Source organism: Lotus japonicus, chromosome 5 (genome assembly GCF_012489685.1).
Source record: "Lotus japonicus ecotype B-129 chromosome 5, LjGifu_v1.2".
Taxonomy (NCBI): domain Eukaryota; kingdom Viridiplantae; phylum Streptophyta; class Magnoliopsida; order Fabales; family Fabaceae; genus Lotus; species Lotus japonicus.
This window is the reverse complement of record NC_080045.1, coordinates 65539250-65562311: the sequence shown is the minus strand read 5'-3', so window position 1 is coordinate 65562311 and position 23062 is coordinate 65539250. Positions and strand designations below refer to the sequence as shown.

Below are 23062 nucleotides of genomic sequence, written 5' to 3'. Positions count from 1 at the left end.
TCAAGCTTAGCTCATCACCAACTAGCTTGCCCGTTAGTTACAGACGAATAAAAAAATTGTCCGAAGCATGTGTGGCAACAGTGACTACTTCATTAGGAGCTAGTTTTGGAATAAATTGAATGAGATAGGAATTCGTATCTAACACTAAGGATATATTGTTATTGAAGAGGAGTTGCCAAAAGAAAGAATTTCTGGCGCCAAGGAAGCTATCATTAATCTCTACTGTGTTTCATATAAGAGCAGCAAGTGAGTAGCCAACCCCCTTGATATGGATTCACATCGTCATGAAATATATTTTATCAAAATATGATGGTAAATATAAATTTAAAATACAAGCATATTGATCTTGACCGAACGACTATAATAGCGTAAATTTAGAGATTTTGTGACTGCATGGTACCCATTTTCCTTGAGGTGGGGACGGGAGAAAGCAGAGATTGGGTGAGAAGGGTGAGCGTTTGAGGAATTTTCTAAGGTCCATCGGGCGGAGGAACCATTGAAGGTTGGTTTGGTCAGGCCGACACAAACTTGTGGGTCGAATATATGGACAGCATCAGTTTTGATCGACACTGAATTTGTCGGCGATTCTGGTTCAGCTTAGAACTGTCGCTAATGAGCAGCAATACTAGGGTCCAGCTGACGCTATCTTTAAGTGGAACATAATTTAAAATCAACATTTTGGATTGACTTTGCATCAGTTTGACCGACACAAATTAGCTAATTTTAGTGTCGACGTCAGAGCCTAGACTAAATTTTGACCCTAAAAACATTTTCTTATAGTGGTATCGTGTTATCAATCATTCGAATAAGTTGCTTTATATATGTTTGAATCACCTTAACCAATTTTTCACTATCTTTTCTTTAATAGGTGTCATCAATATCTCCTTTTATATGATCATTGTCTATGCTATTATATTTAGGAATTTTTAATTTTCTAAAAAAATCTATTAAAAGGCATTCAAGAGATGGAGTAGCATAAGAAATTGACACACTTACATGAAATACTGTCAGAAAATTAACCTGCATTGACTCAAACAGAGCACTCAAAAATATCAATTATTCTGCCAAATGTCCATCTGAACAAAACAAGACCACATTAATGGTTCATTTACAATTGTGGAAGGTTTCAGTTTGACTGATCAAAGCCAGTCTCATTGAGACTTGAAAACAGTAATCTTAGCCAAATCCTTATCCTTTGCTAAATTAACGGTTGGGGTGCCTCCATGTTAATTCACATCTCAAACAAAAAATTGTGTTACAGCGACCAGTTTGAGGTAGATGTTAGATTAGATGAATCTAGTTAAGGTCTTAATTTCATAGGCTTGAATAAGTAAGAGCTATGAAATCATGCATGCGCATGTTGGAGTGACAATGACAGAGTAAGAGGTTGCATTGATCTGATTTGAAAACAACATGCATATATAGCTGAAAGGGGCCAAAGGGCGTGACTATGTAGTTTCTATGTTGAACCACAGAAAATGACTCTTTTTAAAGTTGCTGTCTGCTACGATCATTTTGCTTCTTGTTCTATGAATTAAGCAAGAAATCAAACAACTCCCAAATCATTGAACCGCAGCCAGCTATTGATGTTACTGTGCATTTTTTCAAAGCCTTCATAAGAAAATAAAGGTCATCATGGTCAAAAACAAAGAAATTAATGAACAGTCTCAATACACAAACTGCCACAAAGTACAAATCAATGATGAACATCTTATTTTTGTTGTGACTTTTAACTCTCAATTCACATTATGACTTTAGCTGTTAATTTACTTTGTGACGGTTTAAAAATCGTAGATAATTTAAAAATCACCATAAAAGTGAATGTCCTATAATGATTAGTAATGTCTCACGGTTCACATTTTACTAGCAATTAATTAATTAATGACTCGTTTTACTCATGTGAAGATTACTTGTAGATGAATCTTTACCAAACGTGCTAATTTTGGAGCCACTTAACAAGTCTACAGCATCATTCTCTTTTGCTTGATTACTATTTTCTTTTAGAAAGCAACACAAGTGAATGTGAAATATGTACATGTGTCAGCTTCCGTAGCCAGTTGGTTTAGATGGTAAACTCTTTTGAGAAAAGAAAAAAAAAAGGTGGCACCTAAGCATGTGGTAAGCTAATTATTCATGGGAATGCGAATGGGAACCTTTGAAAGCCAAGGAGATTAGATTGGTAGATGGATACAGATAGATAAATAATACTCATTCCCTTGCTTTCAATCAAATCAAATCAACCTCTCACTATCAAATATAAGCGTGACTAGACCAAACTCCAAAGGAAGAATGAGATTGGGAGAGAGCCTTTTATTACTTTCCAATCCCTTTGCTTAGGGAGAGTGATCTTGTTTACTTAATTTCATTGGTTATTGCAGCCCACTAAGTACAAAAGCCCATTTACCCGCTTACCCCACGTTGATATGATTTTGTTTATGTTGACCAGAAAGGTACAAAACCCATTTAAGCGGCCCCAATGGGAGAAGTACTTAACAAGGATGAGGAGGTCAATATAGAGGGAGCACTGACTAAAATTGATGTTATTTCTTATCTGCTCATACCATGATCGACCCAGCACTAAATGAGACCTAAAGCAAACTTTAACGTAAGGATTTTTTTTGGCCTTTTTGTCTCAGACTTGGTGTTTTGGTAAAAGAAAATTTTTTAGAGGCCTAAAGCGGTTGCTAGTGTAGCTTTACCCTTAGGTCAGCCCTGCTCAGAAATCAAATGGCTCTCTGTTCATTTGGATTTTAGGGGCTTTTGCTGGGCTCTAGGGTTTTTACACAATGTTTTAGCTAATTGTTTCAGTTGAGTGTGCATACTTGCTGTTAATTTTCTTATATATTTGTGCATTGTGAATATCACTCTTAGAGAGTCTTCTCGCATGTTGTATGTGCCGTTTGGCAAACCTTTAAGTTTTAATTCGATACATCTTTAAAAAAAAAACAATAGTTCATCTTTCTCTCCATAGTCGGATCCCACACTTTTATTGAGCTTTTTGTGCTTTTTTTTTTGTCAAGTGCTTTTTGTGCTTATCTTTGTGCTTCCCTTGTATTTGGGTATGATTTTGTATTTCCTTGGGCAAGGCCCAATTTCGAGTTGCTAATATTCAATCTTTGTCCAAAAAAAAAAACAAAAAAAACAATAGAGATGTGTTGACAATGATGTTGGATAAAGTGGCAGGGGCTTGGATCCGACAAATCGACAATGCTGGGAGATGATCAGTAGTGTTTGGTCCATACTCCATAGTACCAGTGATGAGAGAGAAGGAAATTAGCATAAAGACATTATTGTAATTTTACATGCTCATTTACACATTTTAATTCATTGACCAAAAAAAAAACATTTTAATTCAAATGTTCTAATTGCACCACAGTAGTTCACAAATTTAAATTCCTATCTACCAAAACCTTTCAAGATAACTTAAAAGTAATTGTTAATTAACCTTAAAAAATAAAAAATACTAAATAATATTAACTTCTTTTATTTCGGGTGGGGTGGGTAGCTCACATGGTTGAGCTAAGGGTAATGCAGGTGAAGGGCAAGGGTTCGAACCTTGAGGAGAGATCATTTGTACTAATTTACTAACAACTAACATTTGTCTATAAAAAACTTCTTTTATTTCATTTGCCGATATATCTGTCTCTAAGGTAGTGTTTGGCCGAGCTTATTTTTGACTTAAAAGTCACTTTTAAGGTAAAGTTGGGCCAAACAGATTTCACTAAATATTCTTTGACTTAAAAGTCACTTATTTTTACGGAAGAAAAATGCTAAAAGTAACTTTTTAGAAAAAGATATTTTGAGGAACTTTGAAAAAAAGTAGCTTTTTTCTAATCCTGTGTGTACCCAGACTCGTGAAATCCTTCTCGTAGTTTTCCTCTCTTCCTCGTGAAACACTCTTTCTCATTATCTTCCTCAACATCGTCTTCCTCTTGAGATTCTGCAGTAATCCGCTCTCCACCACCGTTCTCTCATCATTTTCCACCCTCTGACCACCTCCACGGCTAGAAATCAAAATCGGCACTACCGCACCTGCAATTTTCCCTTGGAAATCCCGATGAAGGGGAGAGAACAGAGAACCCGTGCAAGAAGAAGATGTGCAGGACCAAATTCAGCGAAGAGCAGAAGGGGAAGATGCTCGAATTCTTCGAGAATTGGGTTGGAGATTGCAGAGAGCAGAGGAAGGCACAATCCAGAAACTCTGCGATAGAATTGGCGTGTCCAAAGAGACCTTCTAGGTTTGGATTTTGAAATTGGGAGAAAAAGATCAATGGTGGATATGGTTTTTTTTTTTAAGAAGTGGATATGGGTTTCAATGATTTGATAAATTGTGGTGTCTAAATTTCCACTCCCAATATTTTTACTGTCATCAAAAATGTATCAAGGAACTGAGAAGGGAGAGCTAATCTATGACGTCTTTCCAGCTTTTGAAGCTCTCCAGTCTGCCACAAGGACTCTTCTTACTGATTTTGTGTCTATCACCTCTTGCTGGAAAGAATCAATTGTATACGTATGAGCTAAATAATTTTTGGGAGCAAATCAAAACTCCAAGAATGTCTTTGAAATGGTCGGAGTTGTATCTTGCACAATTCTGGCATACTTCACCCCATCTTTTGGCTAATGGAGATGGTAAAATGAATGCTAAAATTGATGGTGATGTATATATTCATCTAGCAGCAAAAGTTCATCCATCTGCAAAAGATTGGTCCCAATGTTTCTATCTCGGTAAATGTTCGTGTAGGCTCCGGCGTCCAGCTAATCAGTTGTATGATCTTAGATGATGTTGAAATTAAGGAAAATGTTGCGGTTATAAATTCTATTGTGGGATGGAAGTCATCGCTCGGAAGATAGTCGCTTGTGCAGGCTGAGTGTGACTACAATGCACAGCTTGGAATAACCATCCTATGAGAAGCATTGTTCTTCCTCATAATGTCAGTGTGCAAGATGATATTGAGTTTTAAAAAACAGAACAATCCTCACAGCACAAATAAAAGCACCAATGTTCACATTTACCAAACTACTTTTAACTTAAAAGTAGCTTTTAAGTTATATAAAAAGTGAAAATTGCCAATCAGCTTCTACTTTTTTTAAAAGCTCTTGTTTTTAATAAGTCCAAAATAAGTTGGGCCAAACAAAGCCTAAATTATAGAATATAAAACAAAGTAGCGACTGAACACTTAGCGACCGAAATACTCGTCGCTAAAAATATCAAATAAAGTAGCGACTAAATTAGTGACGGAAGTATCCATCGCTAAATATAGAAAATGATTGAGGAAATAATATTAATCAACTTAGCTATGGAAATATTAGGGACAGGAATTTGGGTAGCTAAAAAACAGAATAATAATAAATAATAAAATAGTACCAAAGTTTGAATTGAATATCTTAGCATAGCGATCGATATGTCGGTCCTTAAATAATGTATCGCCAATTTGCTTTATTATTTTGTATTATATATTTTAGCGACGTAATTTTAGGTCATTATTATTTTCATTCTATATATCGGTCACTAATAACTAATAAGTCAAACTTGGAGAATGGCCAGAATACCATGGATTTCGTCGCAAAATCTACTATGACTGAAATATGTCAGTCGCTAAAGAGCAAATTATGGTAGCGTCTAAATTATTCTTGTTGGTTCTATTTAGATATTTGATTTACGTGATTTTGTTAACAAATAAAAATAACTAAAACAAGATTTGCATGTTTCTAAATTTTGAAGCTGTCAAGTATTGAATATTAGATTGAATCCCTCTCTCATTCGAAATCAGAAGTTCATAACCCCAATAATGGAGCTCGAAAAATCAAAATCAAACTCAATCAACGTTGCTCTGAGCTTCACAAAACATGTACTCTCAAAAGAAGAATATCGGGAGAAGAACGTCGCCTTCTCGCCCTTGTCTCTGTACGCTGCTCTTAGCGTCATGGCCGCTAGTGCAGATGGCCCCACACACGACGACCATCTCACCACCTTCTTCTCTCAGGTCCTCTCCCCTGTGTTCTCATCTGGTGACGCTGCTGCTGATTCACAACATCATCTGTGTTTTGCAAATGGAATGTGGGCTGATAAATCACTTTCACTTTCACATTCTTTTAAACAAATTGCCACCACTCATTACAAGGCAGCTCTCAATTCAGTTGATTTTCAGACCGAGGTATGTACTATCATCACTTTTTTTTTCAATTATTCAATAAATCCTTCTATTAAATTTATAAAAAAAATAAAAAAAATTGATTTTGATGTGGTTGGTTTTAAAGGGTGATCAAGTTCTCCGTGAAGTGAATTCATTGATTGAAAAAGAGAATAATGGTCTTATTAGACAGCCTCTTCCTCCAGGGTCAGTGAGCAGCTCAACCAAGGTTATGTTTGCAAATGCATTGCTCTTCAAGGGTGAGTGGAAACACAAGTTTGATGGTGTACCATCACGAATTGTATTTCACCTCCTTAATGGCACCTCTGTTATGGTTCCCACCATGACATGCAAAAAGAGGACACAGTATATTAGCGCTTTTGATGGTTTCCAAATCCTTCGTCTTCCTTATAAACAAGGTAGAGATAGAAAACGCCGCTTCTCCATGTGCATTTTTGTTCCAGATGCCAAAGATGGACTTCCAGTTTTAATTCACAAGTTGTCTTCAGAATCTGCTTTCTTGAAAGGCAAGCTTCCTCGGCGAAAAGTGCGAGTAGCAAGCTTCAGGATTCCAAGTTTCAATATTCCTTTTACATTTGAAGCTTCTAATGTGTTGAAGGAGGTTGGAGTGGTTTCCCCTTTCTCTCATTCGGATGCGGATTTTACAAAAATGACCAAGCCTTCAGATAAATTATACTTGGAAAACTTGTTTCACAAAGCTTTCATTGATGTAAATCAAAAAGGCACAGAAGCAACAACATCGGCCACTGCTTACTGTAGAATAAGACTACATCATGCTAACTTTTCGAAGGGTATAGACTTTATGGCTGACTGCCCTTTCCTCTTCTTGATCAGAGAAGATTTTACCGGAACAATCCTCTTTGTTGGGCAGGTGCTCAATCCCCTTGATGGAGCAGACCCGGTGAAGGAGGTTAGCAGAAAAATTAATTAAAGTTGTTGATGTTTTAGTTTTTCACATGTTTTTCAATTGTTTTAGAAATTCAAGACTATTTATCACATTTTCTTCCAATGTTATATCTCCTATATAACTTAACCAATTACTTTCATTCTCCTACTTAATACAAGTATATAACTCACTTAAATTTTTGTTGTTGTGTACTATTTCAGTTTGTACTTTTAAAGCAGTGGTTCTGAACTGTTTTGCTCATTACTATAATTTTTTTTTACAGATAAATATGAAAATGGTCCCTAAACTATGAGCTTAAGCTGTTTTTGTCCCTTGCCGGCGCAATTTCCGGAAATAGTCTCTCCAGTGCGGTGAACCACCGTGCCTGAGATTTGGTCCGGCCATTTCCGGCACGGTGGTTCGCCTCACCGGAGGGACTATTTCCAAAAGTTATGCCGACGAGGACCAAAACCAGCTTTCACTCATAGTTCAGGGATCATTTTCATATTTATCCAATTTTTTTATTCTAGTTGTGTTACTGTTGACACAAATAGAAGTTTTTCAATTTTCATTAAATTGAAGAAAAAAACTATGAATTGGAGAGCACTTGTTGGTCTCCAATTCTTGCTAGTATATAATTTGTAGCTGACCACCCTTTCCTCTTTTTGATCAGGTTAGTGGTCGTCGTAGCCTGAGAAGTTATCTTGTTGCTAAATACAAAGAACAATGTGTAGGGAGGGTTCAGGTAAAACAATTCATTCTTAGTTTTTCATCATTCTATACTTTTAATTGTATCATTTTTCAGCCGTAACTCAATATATTTATTGTTTCCTTTCTGAAGTCTCACCCTTTGATGTCCTCAATTCTTTTTAGTATTGGACCTTTGGTAAAAGGCTAAGTATGGTGTAGGAAAAGTTTATGAGGATGTTTGTGGTAAGTGTGATGTTGATTTTGCATCTCAATCAAACCCTGAATGCCAGTAATGGAAGGTTTTACTTAGGGATGTCAATTTCCACTTGAAGATGGGGATTCCCTAGGGACTGCCCTGTTTGAGGCCTGACCTTGGGGAATTTTTCCCCATGGGAATGGGGAGAAAATACTCCTTGGGGGCGGGGATGGGGATCACTCACCCTACCCTGCTGAGTCCTCGCCCCGTATATTTAAGTTAAGATACAATAGCACACTTATAAATATTAAGTTACTTGCGATGCATAGTTCACTTTTTGGATGAGTTGAATGATTGAGAGAATACTTGGACTTCATATTTTTTATGAGTTGAATGGTGCACTTTACATTTCAAATTATTTATTTTGTAGACTTCACACATTGTGGGATGAATTTTATTTAATATTATTTTGTATACTATTTATATTGAATTTGAAGTAGTTGCATTGTCACTCGTGATCTTTAAATTTATTGCATAAACTTATGTATTTCATACTTAATTTAAATTTTTAATGGTATATTAGGGATCCCCGTGAAAAATGGGGAACGAGGATTCACCCCATCAAGGGGAATGAGGATGAAGGCGGGATTCACTCCCAGCCCCGCGCGGGTGCCATCCCTAGTTTTACAGCATTTTGTGTATCTTTATTGTTACGTTACAAAACTTGTTTTCCTTCCTATTGTGATGGCGGCTTGGCTTCTAATTCGTGACATGTCCTTTTTCTCTTTTATTCAGTCATAATATATGATGATGAGGAAGAATTCAAGTGAAGTTGATTCAGATGACCATGGTGGAGGAGAACTCTGATAGAACAAATATAGCCTACTGAAATATTTATATTCCAAGTATTTATTTTACTAAATGTTTAAATAGCCCAACTATCTACAACTCTGTTGTGTTGGATGTTGTTTGTGTATTCCATACTTTGCAGCCTTATGCATTACTAGTGCATTAAATTAAATATTAGTTAAATCTAATCTAATATTATATAGTTTGGAAGTCATCAAAAGCTTAGGTGTCAAAAAACTAGAGCTTCCACAATTTTAGGTACATGTGTCAAGCATCTAAAATTTGAGAAATTTTCAATATGACTTAACCTATGGCTTAACCTATAATAATATACCATTTCACATAAAAAACTAAAGTAAAAAACAGTTCAAAAAAAAAACTAAAGTAAAAAACAAAAGCTAAAAGTAACCACAAATTATTTCTCACGCACCTCTATTTTAGGAATTTGTTAGTCACGTTATAATATAATATACAAATTAGAGTTCAAAAAAAATATACAAATTCATAATAGCACATATTTTGAGAGGTAAATTTTAAATTTAAAATTTCCTATAACAATGTACCTGGTACATGAGTTCATCTTCAACCCAAGAAAACGGAGCCAAATTTAAAATTCAAAATTTTCATAAACTTTCGAAGACTAATTGAAATATTTCTTTAAAACTGACTAATTTAAATATTGAACTCAAAGAATGGATTTTTAAAAAAATACATAGAAAGTAATTAAAAAAAAGAATACCTAACAACTTTTTTTAAAACGTGGCAGTTTATTTGAACTTGTGTAGATGGTCAAAAGTTTTGGAAAACAATAATTTTAGTGGATTTTATTTAGATTCTATATAAATCTGGTCACAATTTAAAAGATTTTTATAAACAAAATCTGATTTTGATATATGGAATGTGGGAGAGAAATTCCCCATTTTAAATTTAAAACTTCATTATTTTTAAAAAAATTCAAATGCGCCAACCGTCAAATTTCAAGGGTTAAATTTGTTATTCCTTTCAACAAAAAAAGAGGGTTAAATTTGTTATTAAAAATTGATCATCATCACATTTGAGATGCCATGTACTCCTAACTCAAAGTAATTTCTCTCTTCTTCCTATCAACCATGTCAGATCTTACTCTCTTCTCCTTTTTTTCTTCCATGTATGTCAACAATGCTTTGCTATATGCCTTTATAAATTACAAATTGTTATAACTCAAAGGCATATAATTTCCTCATATCCTTGGTAGTCATTTTTCTTCAACTTTGAACATAAATCTGCTTCAGCAAGCTCCAATGATTCTTTAAAGGTGTTATAGAAGCAGAATTTACGTCACGTTGAACTTTTCGTTCATGATATCAAGACAAATGGTTGATGTACTGATGTAAAGTTTTTTTCACACTGACGTCCAATTAATTTATGCCACGTCAAAAATTTATATTTATTTAATTAAAAATAAAAAGGAATGTAATCGTTGAGTCTTATGTGTCATAATTTGTTTATGTGTACATCGATTAAACTCACATATCATCGGTATTAATTTTAGTTGATTCACGTCTGAATGTAAATTTGGCAACTGGGTGTCATAGTCTTTTTAGCTTAAAATGCAGCATATCCCTCTATTTTATCTCCGGTGGAGAGAGGGACATTTTTTCAAGTGGGTTCTATGAAGTTTTTTCTTTCCAACACGTTCAATTATAGAAGTAGATAATGGAAGGATTTTATTTTGTGTGTTTTCCTTCATTTCTCCTCCCTGTGTCTCAAACCAAACACAATTTGATTATTGGTCCATCTGAACCGTTGCTCAAACTTATATAGTTTGTTTATCCAGATATGGTTTCTCATCTTACAGATCCAACCTTTTATCAAGAAAGAGCTATATTAGTCCCTACATTAGAATCAATTGAAAAAGTCAATCAATATATTTTATCTTGCATTGAAAGGGAAGAAAAAAAAATATTTGAGTTGTGATTCTGCTTGCAAGTCTGATGAGGACAACGATGTTGAAGCTGAATGGTTAACACCAAAGTTTCTAACTGAAGTAAAATGATATGGAATTCCAAATCACAAATTGGTGTTGAAGAAAGGGGTGTCTGTCATGCTTCTAAGAAACTTAGATCAATCATCTGGATTATATAATGGAACTAGACTTTAAATAGACGATTTGTGCACAAATGTGATCGGTGCGACTGTTGTGACTGGAACAAATTCCGGAAAAAAAAAAATTTACATTCATAGGATGAGTTTGATTCCCCAAGACTCTGGTCTTCCATTCAAATATGAAAGACGACAGTTTCCATGACTGTTTGTTAGGCTATGACCATTAATAAGAGTCAAGGGAAATCTTTGAGCCATATTGGATTATACCTTCCTAGACCGGTATTCACTCCTGGTCAGTTCTACGTAGCAGTATCAAGAGTCAAAAGTAGAAAATGATTAAGAATCCTAATACTGGATGATGAAGGAAAAGTTACCACTTAAAAAACAAATGTTATCTACAGAAAGGTCTTTGAAAATGTTTGAGATTTGTTCTTTGTCTAATATTTTTAGTTAATTGAAATCACTTTGTATTTTTCATATACCTTATAATATGTTGTTATTTCTATTTGGTACTTGAACGATGAGCTTTCAATTCAATTGCGTGATTCCATTTTTTTGTTGTTGAATATTGTGATTGAAGGTTGCAAGAGATATTGTGTTGCAAAATAACCATAGAGTCTTTCAGCCCTGGCTGATAACTGTGTTTGTAATAATAATTTTACTTAAAAACTGTTAGATGATTTCTACTATTGATTATGGTAAATTGTTTGAAGTGCATTGTATTCATCTTATTTTGGAAGCATATTAATCATCAAATGTTATGATAATATAGGTTCATATGATGCTTAAGCAATTACGTGCTGGGAATAATTGGTCTATCACTACATACATGAAATCTTAAGCTACTTAAATATGCACTTATTTATTTATCGTCCAACGCAGAAATATGTTATTACTTTAGTAATATATTTTTTTTGCTCTTGAATAAATAGTTTTAGTCCTAACCAGTAAGTGATGTAATTTTTATGGTGTCTCATTCTTTGCAGGTAGAAACTTATGAAAAAGAAATTAAAGGACAAAATGTCACTTCATCAAAGGCATTTTTACATTGCTATTATTTACTTTGTAATAAATTTCCCCGTTCAAGTTGTTTTCACATTTTAAAGATCTTTCCGAATCTATTTGTTATGTAATTTTGTTCATTGTATCTCTAATTAAAACACTATTTAAGATGTAGGTCATTTCAGTTTTCTACGGTATGTCAATTTGGATAAAATTTATCTTATATTTTATTAATTTATTTTTAACTCATGGTGATCAACGGGTGAAAGAACTGTAATTTTTATGAATATAATCTGCACATGATTCTATGATAGTGTCCTCTCTTAAATCAAATTAAATATGAAACATAACCAAAACATACCTAAATGCAACTCGATTCAATTAAAACAAAAAGATCATATAAAAAAATTTATTTATTGCTCTTAACTTTATTTTCTTTTTCCATATTATTCATCCGTGCAACGCACAGGTTCGAATACTAGTATTATGAAAATGTAAACTTTTAAATTTTAGTCATGTGCTCTATTATTAAAACTGTTGACAGATAAGAAAGAATATATAAACTTTTAGTGGTAATTTTATTGAGTTTAATGGATATGCACTGACAGTGTAAAATAGTTTTACACAGTCATCCAATCAAAGTATGCCACATAGGAGAGATAATTACATTTGACTTTAATTTTAATTAAAAGAATAAGATATTTTCTGATTTGGCGGAATTCAATTGGATGTCTGTGTAAAACTATTTTACACTGTCAGTGTATATCCATTAAACTCAATTTTATTACCATATTTATATACGATATGAATTTATGCTTTATATATTTTGAAATTCCAAAGTATGTTATGATTTAAAATATTATTATTTATGAAAATATTGATCTAACCTTTTAATTTCACTGAACATCAATATATCAATACATATGTGATAGATTTTGTTCAATATTAACAAGCAGCTATGCTATTTAAAAAAAAAAAAAAACAAGCGGCTATGCTATTTTTTAATACAGCTACGGCGTCATTCTCTTTTTCTCCCCATATCTTTTTATCTCCTTCAATCTCTATCTTCGCCACCTTCATCTACTTCAATCACCACCACTCCCCTCAACAATCCTCCACACCATATCTGCCACCACATTTAGACATAATTGACTATGTTATTTTGACTACAGAATAAAATCAGCACATTTTACTCTTTCATTAACCATAATTTTAGACGAGTGTATCATGATTTTTCTAAAATGCTACTATGTATACAGTTACAATGATGATTTAGGTTGTACGGTTGCACCACGATGGACTCATGGTAGACAATGAATATTTCAAAATTATTCTATAATTAATTCTAAAGTCGTAATTAACTATGAAGAGAATGCAAACTTAGCTATTTCGATTAAGGGTTAATGATTAAATTAGTCTCTAATTTCGTAAGCAAGTTTGATTTTAATTCCTCGGCGGAAAAAATGACATTTAAAGACAGTTTTTTTTTTATAATTACCAGCTGTTTTTTACCATCACTAAACATTATTTTTCATTGAGGAACTAAAATCAAACTCGCATACAAAATCATAGACTAATTTGACCATTAATCATTCGATTAACTTCATAAAATACTGTTTTGAATTCTTACTAAATGTAATTAATTATACAAAGACTCTTCCACACACTCATTTTAGGTTTGCCGAGATGTAACTTTTACAATGAAAAAATGGTGTGAAAATGGTAGCGATGTTAGTATTACTTTACCAAGAGTAAACGACTGTAATCATCAAACAAAACCACACCAGAGGTTAATTTTTTTTTTATATGGGCAAAAAATATATTGAATAAGCACAAGGCACACTAGAGGTTAATTAAATGTACATGACCAAGTTTTGGTCATCCACATAGGATTTTCTCTTTTATGTGGACAAACTTTATTTAATATTTGTGTGTTTAAAAACTCATTTAAAAATCATGGTGGAGAAAAAATATTGTGGACATATATAAGTAACTCTCCTTAATTTTTGCATGTATAGAATTGATTCTACTCATGAGTTCTAAAAGAATTGATTCTACTCATCCAACAGAACCAAACATATACTCACAAACAGAGGCGGAACTACCGCCTGGCTTGGTAGGGCCTATGCCTAGGCTCCAATAATTTTTTTTTCTTTGGACTAGGTAGGCTTTTGGGGGAAAAAAAAGAGATTAGACAAAATTTGAAAGGCAGGGAAAAATACAAGGACATAATCATAAAATTTGCCTAGGCTTTCTATAATTTATGGTTCCGGCTCACAAATATCTTCTACCGTTTGATCACATTGAATTATTATGAGAAATAAAGCCTGTTCTCCTATTTAATACAAACTCTATATAGAGAGCTCCATTACTAGATAAGTTATATCAATCCCTTAATTGGTTTAGTTATAATTAAGTTATAATAATTCTAAAAGTCAATCTAATCCCTCTCCATCCTTTGCCCTTTTGTGTCTCTTTGACAAATAGATTCTTGGAGATTAAGTGAGACCGTGGGATATGCCATTCTTGTACTTTTCATTGCTCAATCTAAGAAAATGTGAGTTTCAATTTCAAACAGTCAACCACACATTCAAGTCTATGCCGTATCACTGATTTTTTTTCTCCCCTGGAATGACGTATATTAAATACTGCCAATGGCTTACAGTGTCATTGATTCCAAACAATAAAAATGCATAGAACATGGAGGTACCAAATGCATCAAATCCAATCCAATCTAATAGCAACCATGACCCATGATCCAACGCTGTCAAAGTACTCTGACAGATTCCCTTTTCTGTTTTCTTTTATACTGGTGCACAAGTTATACTAACCAAGTAAGTAGCTGCTGCTATACTAATATTACTCAGCAAACAGCAGAATGGCAAGCTCAAAAGATTCCATCCAGCCAAACAAGCGCATGTGTAACTGATAAGTGTTTGGATTAGCAATATGATATTTCACAATTGATTGTGTTCACGGTGGGTGGAAGCTATTATTTTTAACTAATCATATGAGATTTTGGAACTAAAATGATTTTCATTTGTTAATTGTCAAACATCTAGGAAGACTTGACTCTAACACTTGATTCCAACAATCTCTCCCTCAAGTGTGAGTTCCTCAACCACATTACCCATGGTCTTCCTGTCTGCGGAAGCTATCTACCTTGCACTGTTGTTCGCTGCTAACGGAATCTGCTGCCTAGCCACACTTCTAGGAAGACTTTCGACACAAGGAGTCATCATGGTCCCACGAACCATCGCCTCTGATATCTCTTGTTGGGGGAGACAGGAGAGCCCATGAGCCGAGGAGAGACACCAAGAGATATCGACGCCACATCTTATCCCAAAATCTTAAGGCATTATGTTTATGGTCTATCTCCTTATAAACTCCACATTTTACCATGATTTCTTCAAAGTGGGATTTGACTCTAACACTTGATTCCAACAAAAATGCTTATGTCCACCATGTTTTTCTATGCCGATTGTTAAATATCTATATTACTGCACGTTTGGAAACTCGCTATGGTGAAGACAAAATTATGGTGAACCTAAGCAAATGATATGTGAAGTTGATTTTGTCCATTATGCTTTTGCTATGTCAATTGTCAAATATCTATATTTGTGCATGTTAGGAAACAAGTTCGAAAGTCGCAATAAAACTAAAATCATAATTTTTTAATGAGTTTTTACACTAAGTATCATTAAGGCTATATAGAGTTATAGAGTGATAACATTGCAAAAGTAAAATGGGATTGCCAATTTCTATGATGCAAAATCTCACTTGACCTCCACAAAAAGAAAAGGAGGTGCCCAACTTCCGGGTTTTGTGCTTGTGAACCTCATATATAGAGCGTTCACACACCACCTCAGATAAACTCTATCAATGGCCTTGGCTTCCTCTAGTTTATATTGCTAATGGGAAACAAGTTGTACACCCCGTGGCATATTGTGTATTTTAAATTTGAGAAAGGTTGATGCATCTTCTTGTCTCAGAAGAAGCATTAATCGTTTATCATCATAATCTTGGTCATGATGTTAGCCTTGCTTGAAGAAGTACTAAAGGTGCTAGTACTCCTGTGACAGTGCCTAGTCATGTAACAATAATTTCATACGAACAAGGATCATTTTCTAGGTTGGTCTTTTGTCCTGAAATGGACCCTACACCGTGTGCCACATAATGCTAACTAAGCACCTAATGCTTCCACTACTCAGGACAGCATCAATGCCCTAAGTTATCAATTTAAACATTGCTATTGTTAATTTTTTTTTTGGAGAAATTAGGAAACCAAAGATTAGATAGGAAAACTACTTTGAATTTGATAATGATTGTCCAGATCCAATTAAAAACGAGTTCAATGGTAACCTGATCCACCATAACGAGCTGAGCTCCAAGTTTTATACAGATCCCAATAGTGTAAGGTTTTCTCCTAGGAAGAAAATCCTTCTTGAAGGAGGACACAAGAGTTTTGCTGTTATGCACATTTCTTAGTACAATACCCAATGTCTAAAATATCAAGTTACAATAAATTTTGCATCATTTTAGATATATTGAAGAAGTATAGTTTATTAGAGAATAAGAAAAGATTAACAAACTCCCTAAACCTCATAAATCGATAAAAACATATCACTTTCCTTAAAAATGTTGTGTTTAATTTTTGCTCTCCATACAAGAGTTATATTCATAAATTATTTGTAAGTATCTCTATAAACAATATGTGATTCCATTATGCGTCACTGAATTTGATGACAAACACAATTATAGCTAGTTCTCCGCACTACTTTTCTACGGTTGAAGGCTATCATGTTTGTTTAATAAAAACCCGACTGACTCTGACTAACTTGCTAAGTACACAAATACATCTAATCACATTATATAACAAACTTTGTAACGTTGAGATGATGTCATGTCTAGTGGCGATTTCCACACCCTATAAACTTTGTCTTACCAAAAAAAAATCTTCTCAGGTTAATAATTGCTACTAGTAATTAGCATAATATATAGCATGGGACATTTTCGGCTAAACACCTCTCTCTCTCTCTCTCTCTCTCTCTCATGACACTCCACCAGATGGCAATGGTGTGATTCTGTGGTAACCCCCAAAAGAGTTATCCTTTTATAGCCTTTCGGTGATTGGTTTCAACTGTTTTCGTCTCTCTTTACTCTGCTTTTCCTTTACCCTTTCATAAGCACATTGTAAAGAAAAGGATCTAGTGACTCCAATCCAATCCATCCTCAATGCTAATCTTCCTCACCCTGCATAATTGTTCCTTCAATTTTGGGATATGCACCTTACTCACACCCAACACAAAACACAACAAAAACGCTTAAAGCTGCCATTTCTGACTTCTCAACCCCATAATTCCCCACAAACAGAGCACAAACACCTACTTCTCCCACATCTTTCTCTCTCTGTCTCTTTCACTTCCTTTGACTCCTAACCCATCACCATTTCAACAAACCCATCACTCCAACCTCATACATTTTGAAACTTTTCGCCGCTACCCTCAAATCCAACAACATTTTCAGACACACACTCTCTCTCTCTCTCTCTGTGCCTCTCTGTTTTCTAGAAACAGAGGAAACAGAGTAAAACAGAGGAAAACAGAGTTCCCCTGTTCTGAAAAAAAGCTATGGCAGTAGAAGTGTGCACTGAGATATCCAGCACAGGAATCAGCCCTCGCATCTCATTCTCACACGATCTGAAGAACACAGATGGTGCAGTCCCCGTTGAGGATCGTCACCGTCGATCAGATTTGTGCCTCTTGGATTCCAGTTCCAGTTCTGATTTCGTTTTCTCCATCACCAGTGGATTAGCTCAAAAACTCTCTTCAGCTGATGAACTCTTCTCCAATGGCAAGATTGTGCCAATGGAATTCAAGAGAGTAGTTTCCAATGCTCCACGTAAACCCCATCAACCTTCTTGTTCTCGCTCTCGCACTGCAAGCACTAGATGTACGGAAACAAAGAGGCTCAAAGAGTTCTTGTCTGCAGACTCTGATGATGCAGAGAATGAAGATGAAAAGCCATCATCCAAGTATTTCTGGCAATTCAAGCGAAGTAGCAGTTTGAACTTCGATCCGGGTCGTGGGAATAGCTTCATTCGCTCTCTGCAATTCCTATCAAGGAGCAACTCAACTGGTTCAGCACCAAATCCAAAGGACACAGAGCTTCCAAGAGAAACCCAGAAGCAGAGGTTGCAGAAACAGTCCTCTGTTTCAAGCAGAAGGTCATCATCATCCTCTTCAAGTTCAAGTGCATATTATTTCTACAATTCATCTCATAAGCCTTCATTAAAGAAAAACTTTGGATCTTCTTCTGGTAATGGTGTTAGAATTAGTCCTGTTTTGAATCTACCACAATCATATATTCCCAAAGCTAGTGCAAGATTCTTTGGATTTGGTTCATTGTTCTGCAATGGAAAGATTAAAAGAAAGAAGAAATAAAAGTTTCATTTTCATTTTATTCTTAAAATTTCTCATTCATGGTCAAATCTTGATGGCAGATGGGTTCAGCACCCTGTCTATGTTTTTTGTTCATGTACTATCATGTGAGCCTAACTGTTAATTCAGGGGAAATAATAGGAACAAGGAGATTATATTCTTAGAAAATTATTATAGGGGGTGTGAATTGTAATTTAGGAAAATGAAAACTACAGTTGAGAGATGGAAATGGACAAAAATAAATCATGCATATCACTATGTTTAGAGCCAAGGAGACAAATAAACAAGGAATCCTTCTTTGATGGTCTCTCCCATGCCCTTTTTTAAAATTTTCTGTTGATAATTACATGTGGCTACCTTTTGTACATTTCAACACTGATTGAAGACTTGTGTTAAGGGATTCTATTTTTCTTTTTGTATGCTGATAAATATTTATAAACCAACTGTTCAATGGGCCACCATAATTTCTTTCTTTTTGTTTTATTGTGCCATCAGGACAAGGCAGTTCAGTCAAAAAGAATAGGTTATAAGAGGAAATCATTGATTAAGATACCCCTCTATGTTTTAGCTTGCCATTTTACACACTGAGTTCTTTTTTAATTTTTGGCGCCTTCTTGATATAGCTGGTCTTCATAATATTGAAAATTCATAAATCATAACCACCCTGAAATGGCCAATTGTGTGAATACCTAGTCTTAATGCAGGTTGGTTACACAATGAAAAACTAGAATGAAGTTAAAATCATAATAAATAGAAATAACTTTCTTAACTTTTACTCCCTCCGGTCCTATTTATAAGCCACAAAAAAAAATTCACATAGTTTAAGAAATGTAGTTAAACTAGATAAAATGCATTAAATTTGTTTTAAATTAAAATGAACTTCCAAAATTACCCTTTGTTATTAGTGTTGAAAAGTGGAAAAGAGAGAGAATAATTAATGAGACACATTTTACAAGTTAGAATTAATAAGGGCATCATTGGAAAAAATTAATTAATATAGCTCAAACTTTCATTTGGTTCTTATAAAAAGGACCAAGATTTTTCTTCTCTTTCATGCTTATAAATAGGACCGGAGGGAGTACGTGTGTTCATCATAATTTTGGTAACGCTAAAAATATCTAATTAATTAATGACTTTCATAGAATAATATACTACTGTATTTTCTATGTTATATTTTCAACATGGTCCATTCTCTGAATGCAAAAGTCATCAATCAATGACTTAATAGATGACTAAACTATTTTAATATCATATTTTATATTTTCATATTGAGGATTGGAACCTAGGTAACTTCCCAAGAGGTCCCCTTGAACACAAATGTAAAACCTCTCCAAAAGAAATAGGATGAAAGCTAAGAGATAAAAGAATCAAAGTGTATATGGATTAATTTATTTTCGCTTAAATATGTTTTTAGTCCTTATAAAATATGATTTTTTAGCTTTCGTCCCTACATTTTAATTTCTTTAGCTTTGATCTTTATTTTGAAAGAAATATGTGATTTTAATATTTGTCGTTGACTCTTGTTACAATAAAAGGTGATGTGGCTAATAGAGATATAGACTTGTAGTGTAAGAAAAACTTTGTATAATGAATAATGTTTAACTAAATGAACGATTGCACTTTTATTTATAGGCTTGGTCATTGTCATGGTAGTGACTTGAGGTATTTAAGAAACTTTGAGTAATGTCTTTCAAGGTCATGGCTACCTCTGGGTAGCCTTACGATATATCATTAAAGTGTGTCGGAGATATTCGTCTGACCAATTGTTGGGAATTGAGATGAGATATTCCTTAATTAAGTCATGTTAACGACCTCTATGGTCTCACTTAGTTATAAGACATTTTGGTCTGGTTAAGATGCTATTGGACATCAATTGCCTTTCTGGTCAGTTTTGGGCCAATAGGAACATCTAGAACACATTAGTAATCACGTTTGAAAGTAAAATTAATTCTTAGAGATTTTATAAGAGTAGCTTCTATATATGTATGAGAAATGATTTTGAAAGAAACCGATGACAACATGCTATAAAATTTGCACATCACTTTTATTTAGCAAATAATTACATCATATACATGATACTAGTTATTGAAATGCTGCCTGCATTCTAAAAGTGTCATGTAAAATTTGGTGTATATTTTCAATAGAAATGCTCATTAATAGTATAGAGTTCACGCGCAAATGCCAAAATTAAACAAAACCATTTCTATATATGCCCTGCATTCCAATATCGGCTTCGGTTTCAACAAAACAGAGTACGTTGCAGCTGAAAAAACAACAACCAACAACATCATTCAATATCATCTTCATCATCAATTGACATATCTTTCTTCATCATTTTTCTCTTCTGAATTCATTTTGTGGGGCTTCTCTGGTTAATTGACATATCACTGCCATGGGGAAGCACGGTGACATTGAGGCTGGGGCCAGCAACAATAACAATGTCTTGTATCCATACATGATAGAGTCACCGGAGCTACGGTGGGGATTCATCCGCAAGGTTTACACCATTGTTTCTCTTCAGCTTCTTTTCACAGCTGGGTTTGCCTCCTTCTTCATCTTCTTCCCACCGGCAAAGAATTTTGCTCTCTACAATGATTATCGCCTCTTTGTATTCTTTGGAGCTGTCATCGTCACATTCATACGTACCTAATTAAACTCCTTTTTTTCCTCTTTTTTTAATTGATTAAATCTCATTTTGGGGTTTTAGTTAATTTAATCATGTTTTTGGACATGCAGTTTTGTTTGTGTTGAGCAAATATTACAACAAACACCCGTTGAATCTTTTTCTTCTTGGTCTCTATACTCTGGGCATGTCTGTTACCATTGGATTTGCTTGTGCCTTTGCCAAAGGTAGGAACTCTTTCTAATCTTAAGCTATATCTTCATAAAACATGTGGGGGTAATTGTCTACTTTCCAATAGCAATAATGATTTCGAGACATACGAAAAATTCCAAATATTCATGAGACATATGTGGATTTAACTGCCGCAAATGTTTCCAGAGGTTAAACCGTTGCTAATGTGTATGTTTGTTTGATTTCCATGTCTCTTAAGTATATACATTAATCTTTTCTTTTTAAATTAATATACAATGTATCTTCATTTTCTTATGTATCATTGTTTAGATATATATAATTGTGTATAATAGAAAAAATGTTCATCTAGTCGGAGATGGACCCATATTTATTTGAAATGAGGTGATTGCTCCTCGACTTTTTTAATAAAATAGTGTTTAAATGTTGTATTTGCCGTCTCAATTTTATAAAATTATATCCATATACAAATAGTAATTTTTTATTTTGTTTAGTGTGTTAAATTTTCATCCTCATTTTTCTTTTTTCCACCCTTGAGTTTGTGGTAGTTAAGCTAGATTCTTGTAATTTTTGCGGTGGATCTTCCTAAGGGGTCAGTGTTTTGGGAAAAACAGTATCTGCTACAATTTCTTGAACTAATTTAAAAGAAAAAACAATTGTGTATATTGAAAATATAACTAACATGTGTGAGTTTTGTGTGCACATTAACATTTAACAGCAATGATTGTCCTAGAAGCTGCATTTCTAACGGGTGTGGTTGTTGCGAGCTTAACGTTGTACACATTTTGGGCTGTGAAAAGAGGCAGTGATTTTAGTTTCCTTGGCCCATTCCTCTTTGCTTCCCTTATGGTCATGTTGTTATTCGCAATGATTCAGGTAAACATTCTCCCCCTTTCATTTAATTAGTTTCCTCTTAAATTATGTGAATGATACTAATTAATATTGTTTATGATTGAACAGATATTTTTCCCTCTTGGACCAATCGGGCGGATGGTGTTTGCTGGGATTGGAGCACTAGTGATGTGTGGTTTCATCGTATATGACACGTGTGACCTGATTAAAAGATACACCTATGACGACTATATATGGGCTGCTATCTCCATCTATGGTGATATTGTCAATCTCTTCATGTACCTGCTTACACTTTTGAATGACCTATAAGTCATTTAGTTAGGTGATCCTCAATTTCGAACTTCTTTCTTCCATCTTCACTTTGTTTAGATGCAGAAGGGTCATTCAAGGCCAAATTGGAAAATTACCATAAATCTTTTATCAGTTACGCTATTTGTTACGAAGAAAAATCAACGAAGGTCAAGAATGAGTTGTGTTTTCTCCAAAAGAAAAAGATTTGGAATTGAACTGTTATTTACGAACATAAGTTTGACGAAACCAACGAATACAAATATATCATCATACTACTTGCTCTTTGATGAAAGATACTTTGAAGTTGGTAGAATTTTCAATATGCAGTTTACAAAACCCTTGCCAAATACACACTCAACGTCAAGATAATATAAAATGTGGAAAGTAAGCTGTCTTTATATAGTAACCAACATCCCTTGGTTTAAATTTAAAAGTATACACGTAAAGATTGCTCACTCTTGCTCTGTTCCTCTCTCTTTGATTTTGTTATAGACTTATTATAGGACATATTTAACTATAAGCCACTTAATAAATCTCAGCTTATTCACGCGCTTTGATGATTTAGCACCCTCTTCACTGTTACTGTATTAAAGCAAGTCTCGTTGTATTTGCCACCATATTTGAAAAGTTGACGTTATAAGTCAAGTTGAGGGCAAGAATAAAAGGCTATATTTATATGGAAGTTGAAGAGGAGCATGATCACTAGGGCCACCATATAGGCCTAAGGCCTTGAACACTTGAGCATATGCTGAACATGAACAAGACTAATCCATGTTCAGAAATCCTTATACAACTAATTCTAAAGCC

At 34.2% G+C, this 23062-nt stretch overlaps 3 protein-coding genes across 3 annotated transcripts; all 3 read left to right on the top strand.

The window, feature by feature from the left end:
- Nucleotides 1-5789: 5789 nt before the first annotated feature.
- LOC130720006 (serpin-ZX-like) lies at nt 5790-8021 on the top strand. The gene is made up of 4 exons (XM_057570591.1): nt 5790-6155; nt 6259-7062; nt 7712-7783; nt 7932-8021. Exons 1-4 carry the CDS (start codon nt 5790-5792, stop codon nt 8019-8021), a joined length of 1332 nt encoding a protein of 443 aa, XP_057426574.1.
- An 8871-nt stretch (nt 8022-16892) lies between these two features.
- Nucleotides 16893-18764, top strand: LOC130721548 (uncharacterized). Its single transcript, XM_057572347.1, has one exon. The coding sequence runs from the start codon at nt 17491-17493 to the stop codon at nt 18301-18303; it is 813 nt and encodes a 270-aa protein (XP_057428330.1). The 5' UTR covers nt 16893-17490; the 3' UTR covers nt 18304-18764.
- Nucleotides 18765-20533: 1769 nt separating this feature from the next.
- LOC130718718 (protein LIFEGUARD 4-like) lies at nt 20534-22523 on the top strand. The gene is made up of 4 exons (XM_057569349.1): nt 20534-20942; nt 21037-21150; nt 21831-21988; nt 22073-22523. The coding sequence occupies exons 1-4, from the start codon at nt 20693-20695 to the stop codon at nt 22271-22273; spliced, it is 723 nt and encodes a 240-aa protein (XP_057425332.1). The 5' UTR covers nt 20534-20692; the 3' UTR covers nt 22274-22523.
- The last annotated feature ends 539 nt before the right edge of the window (nt 22524-23062 follow it).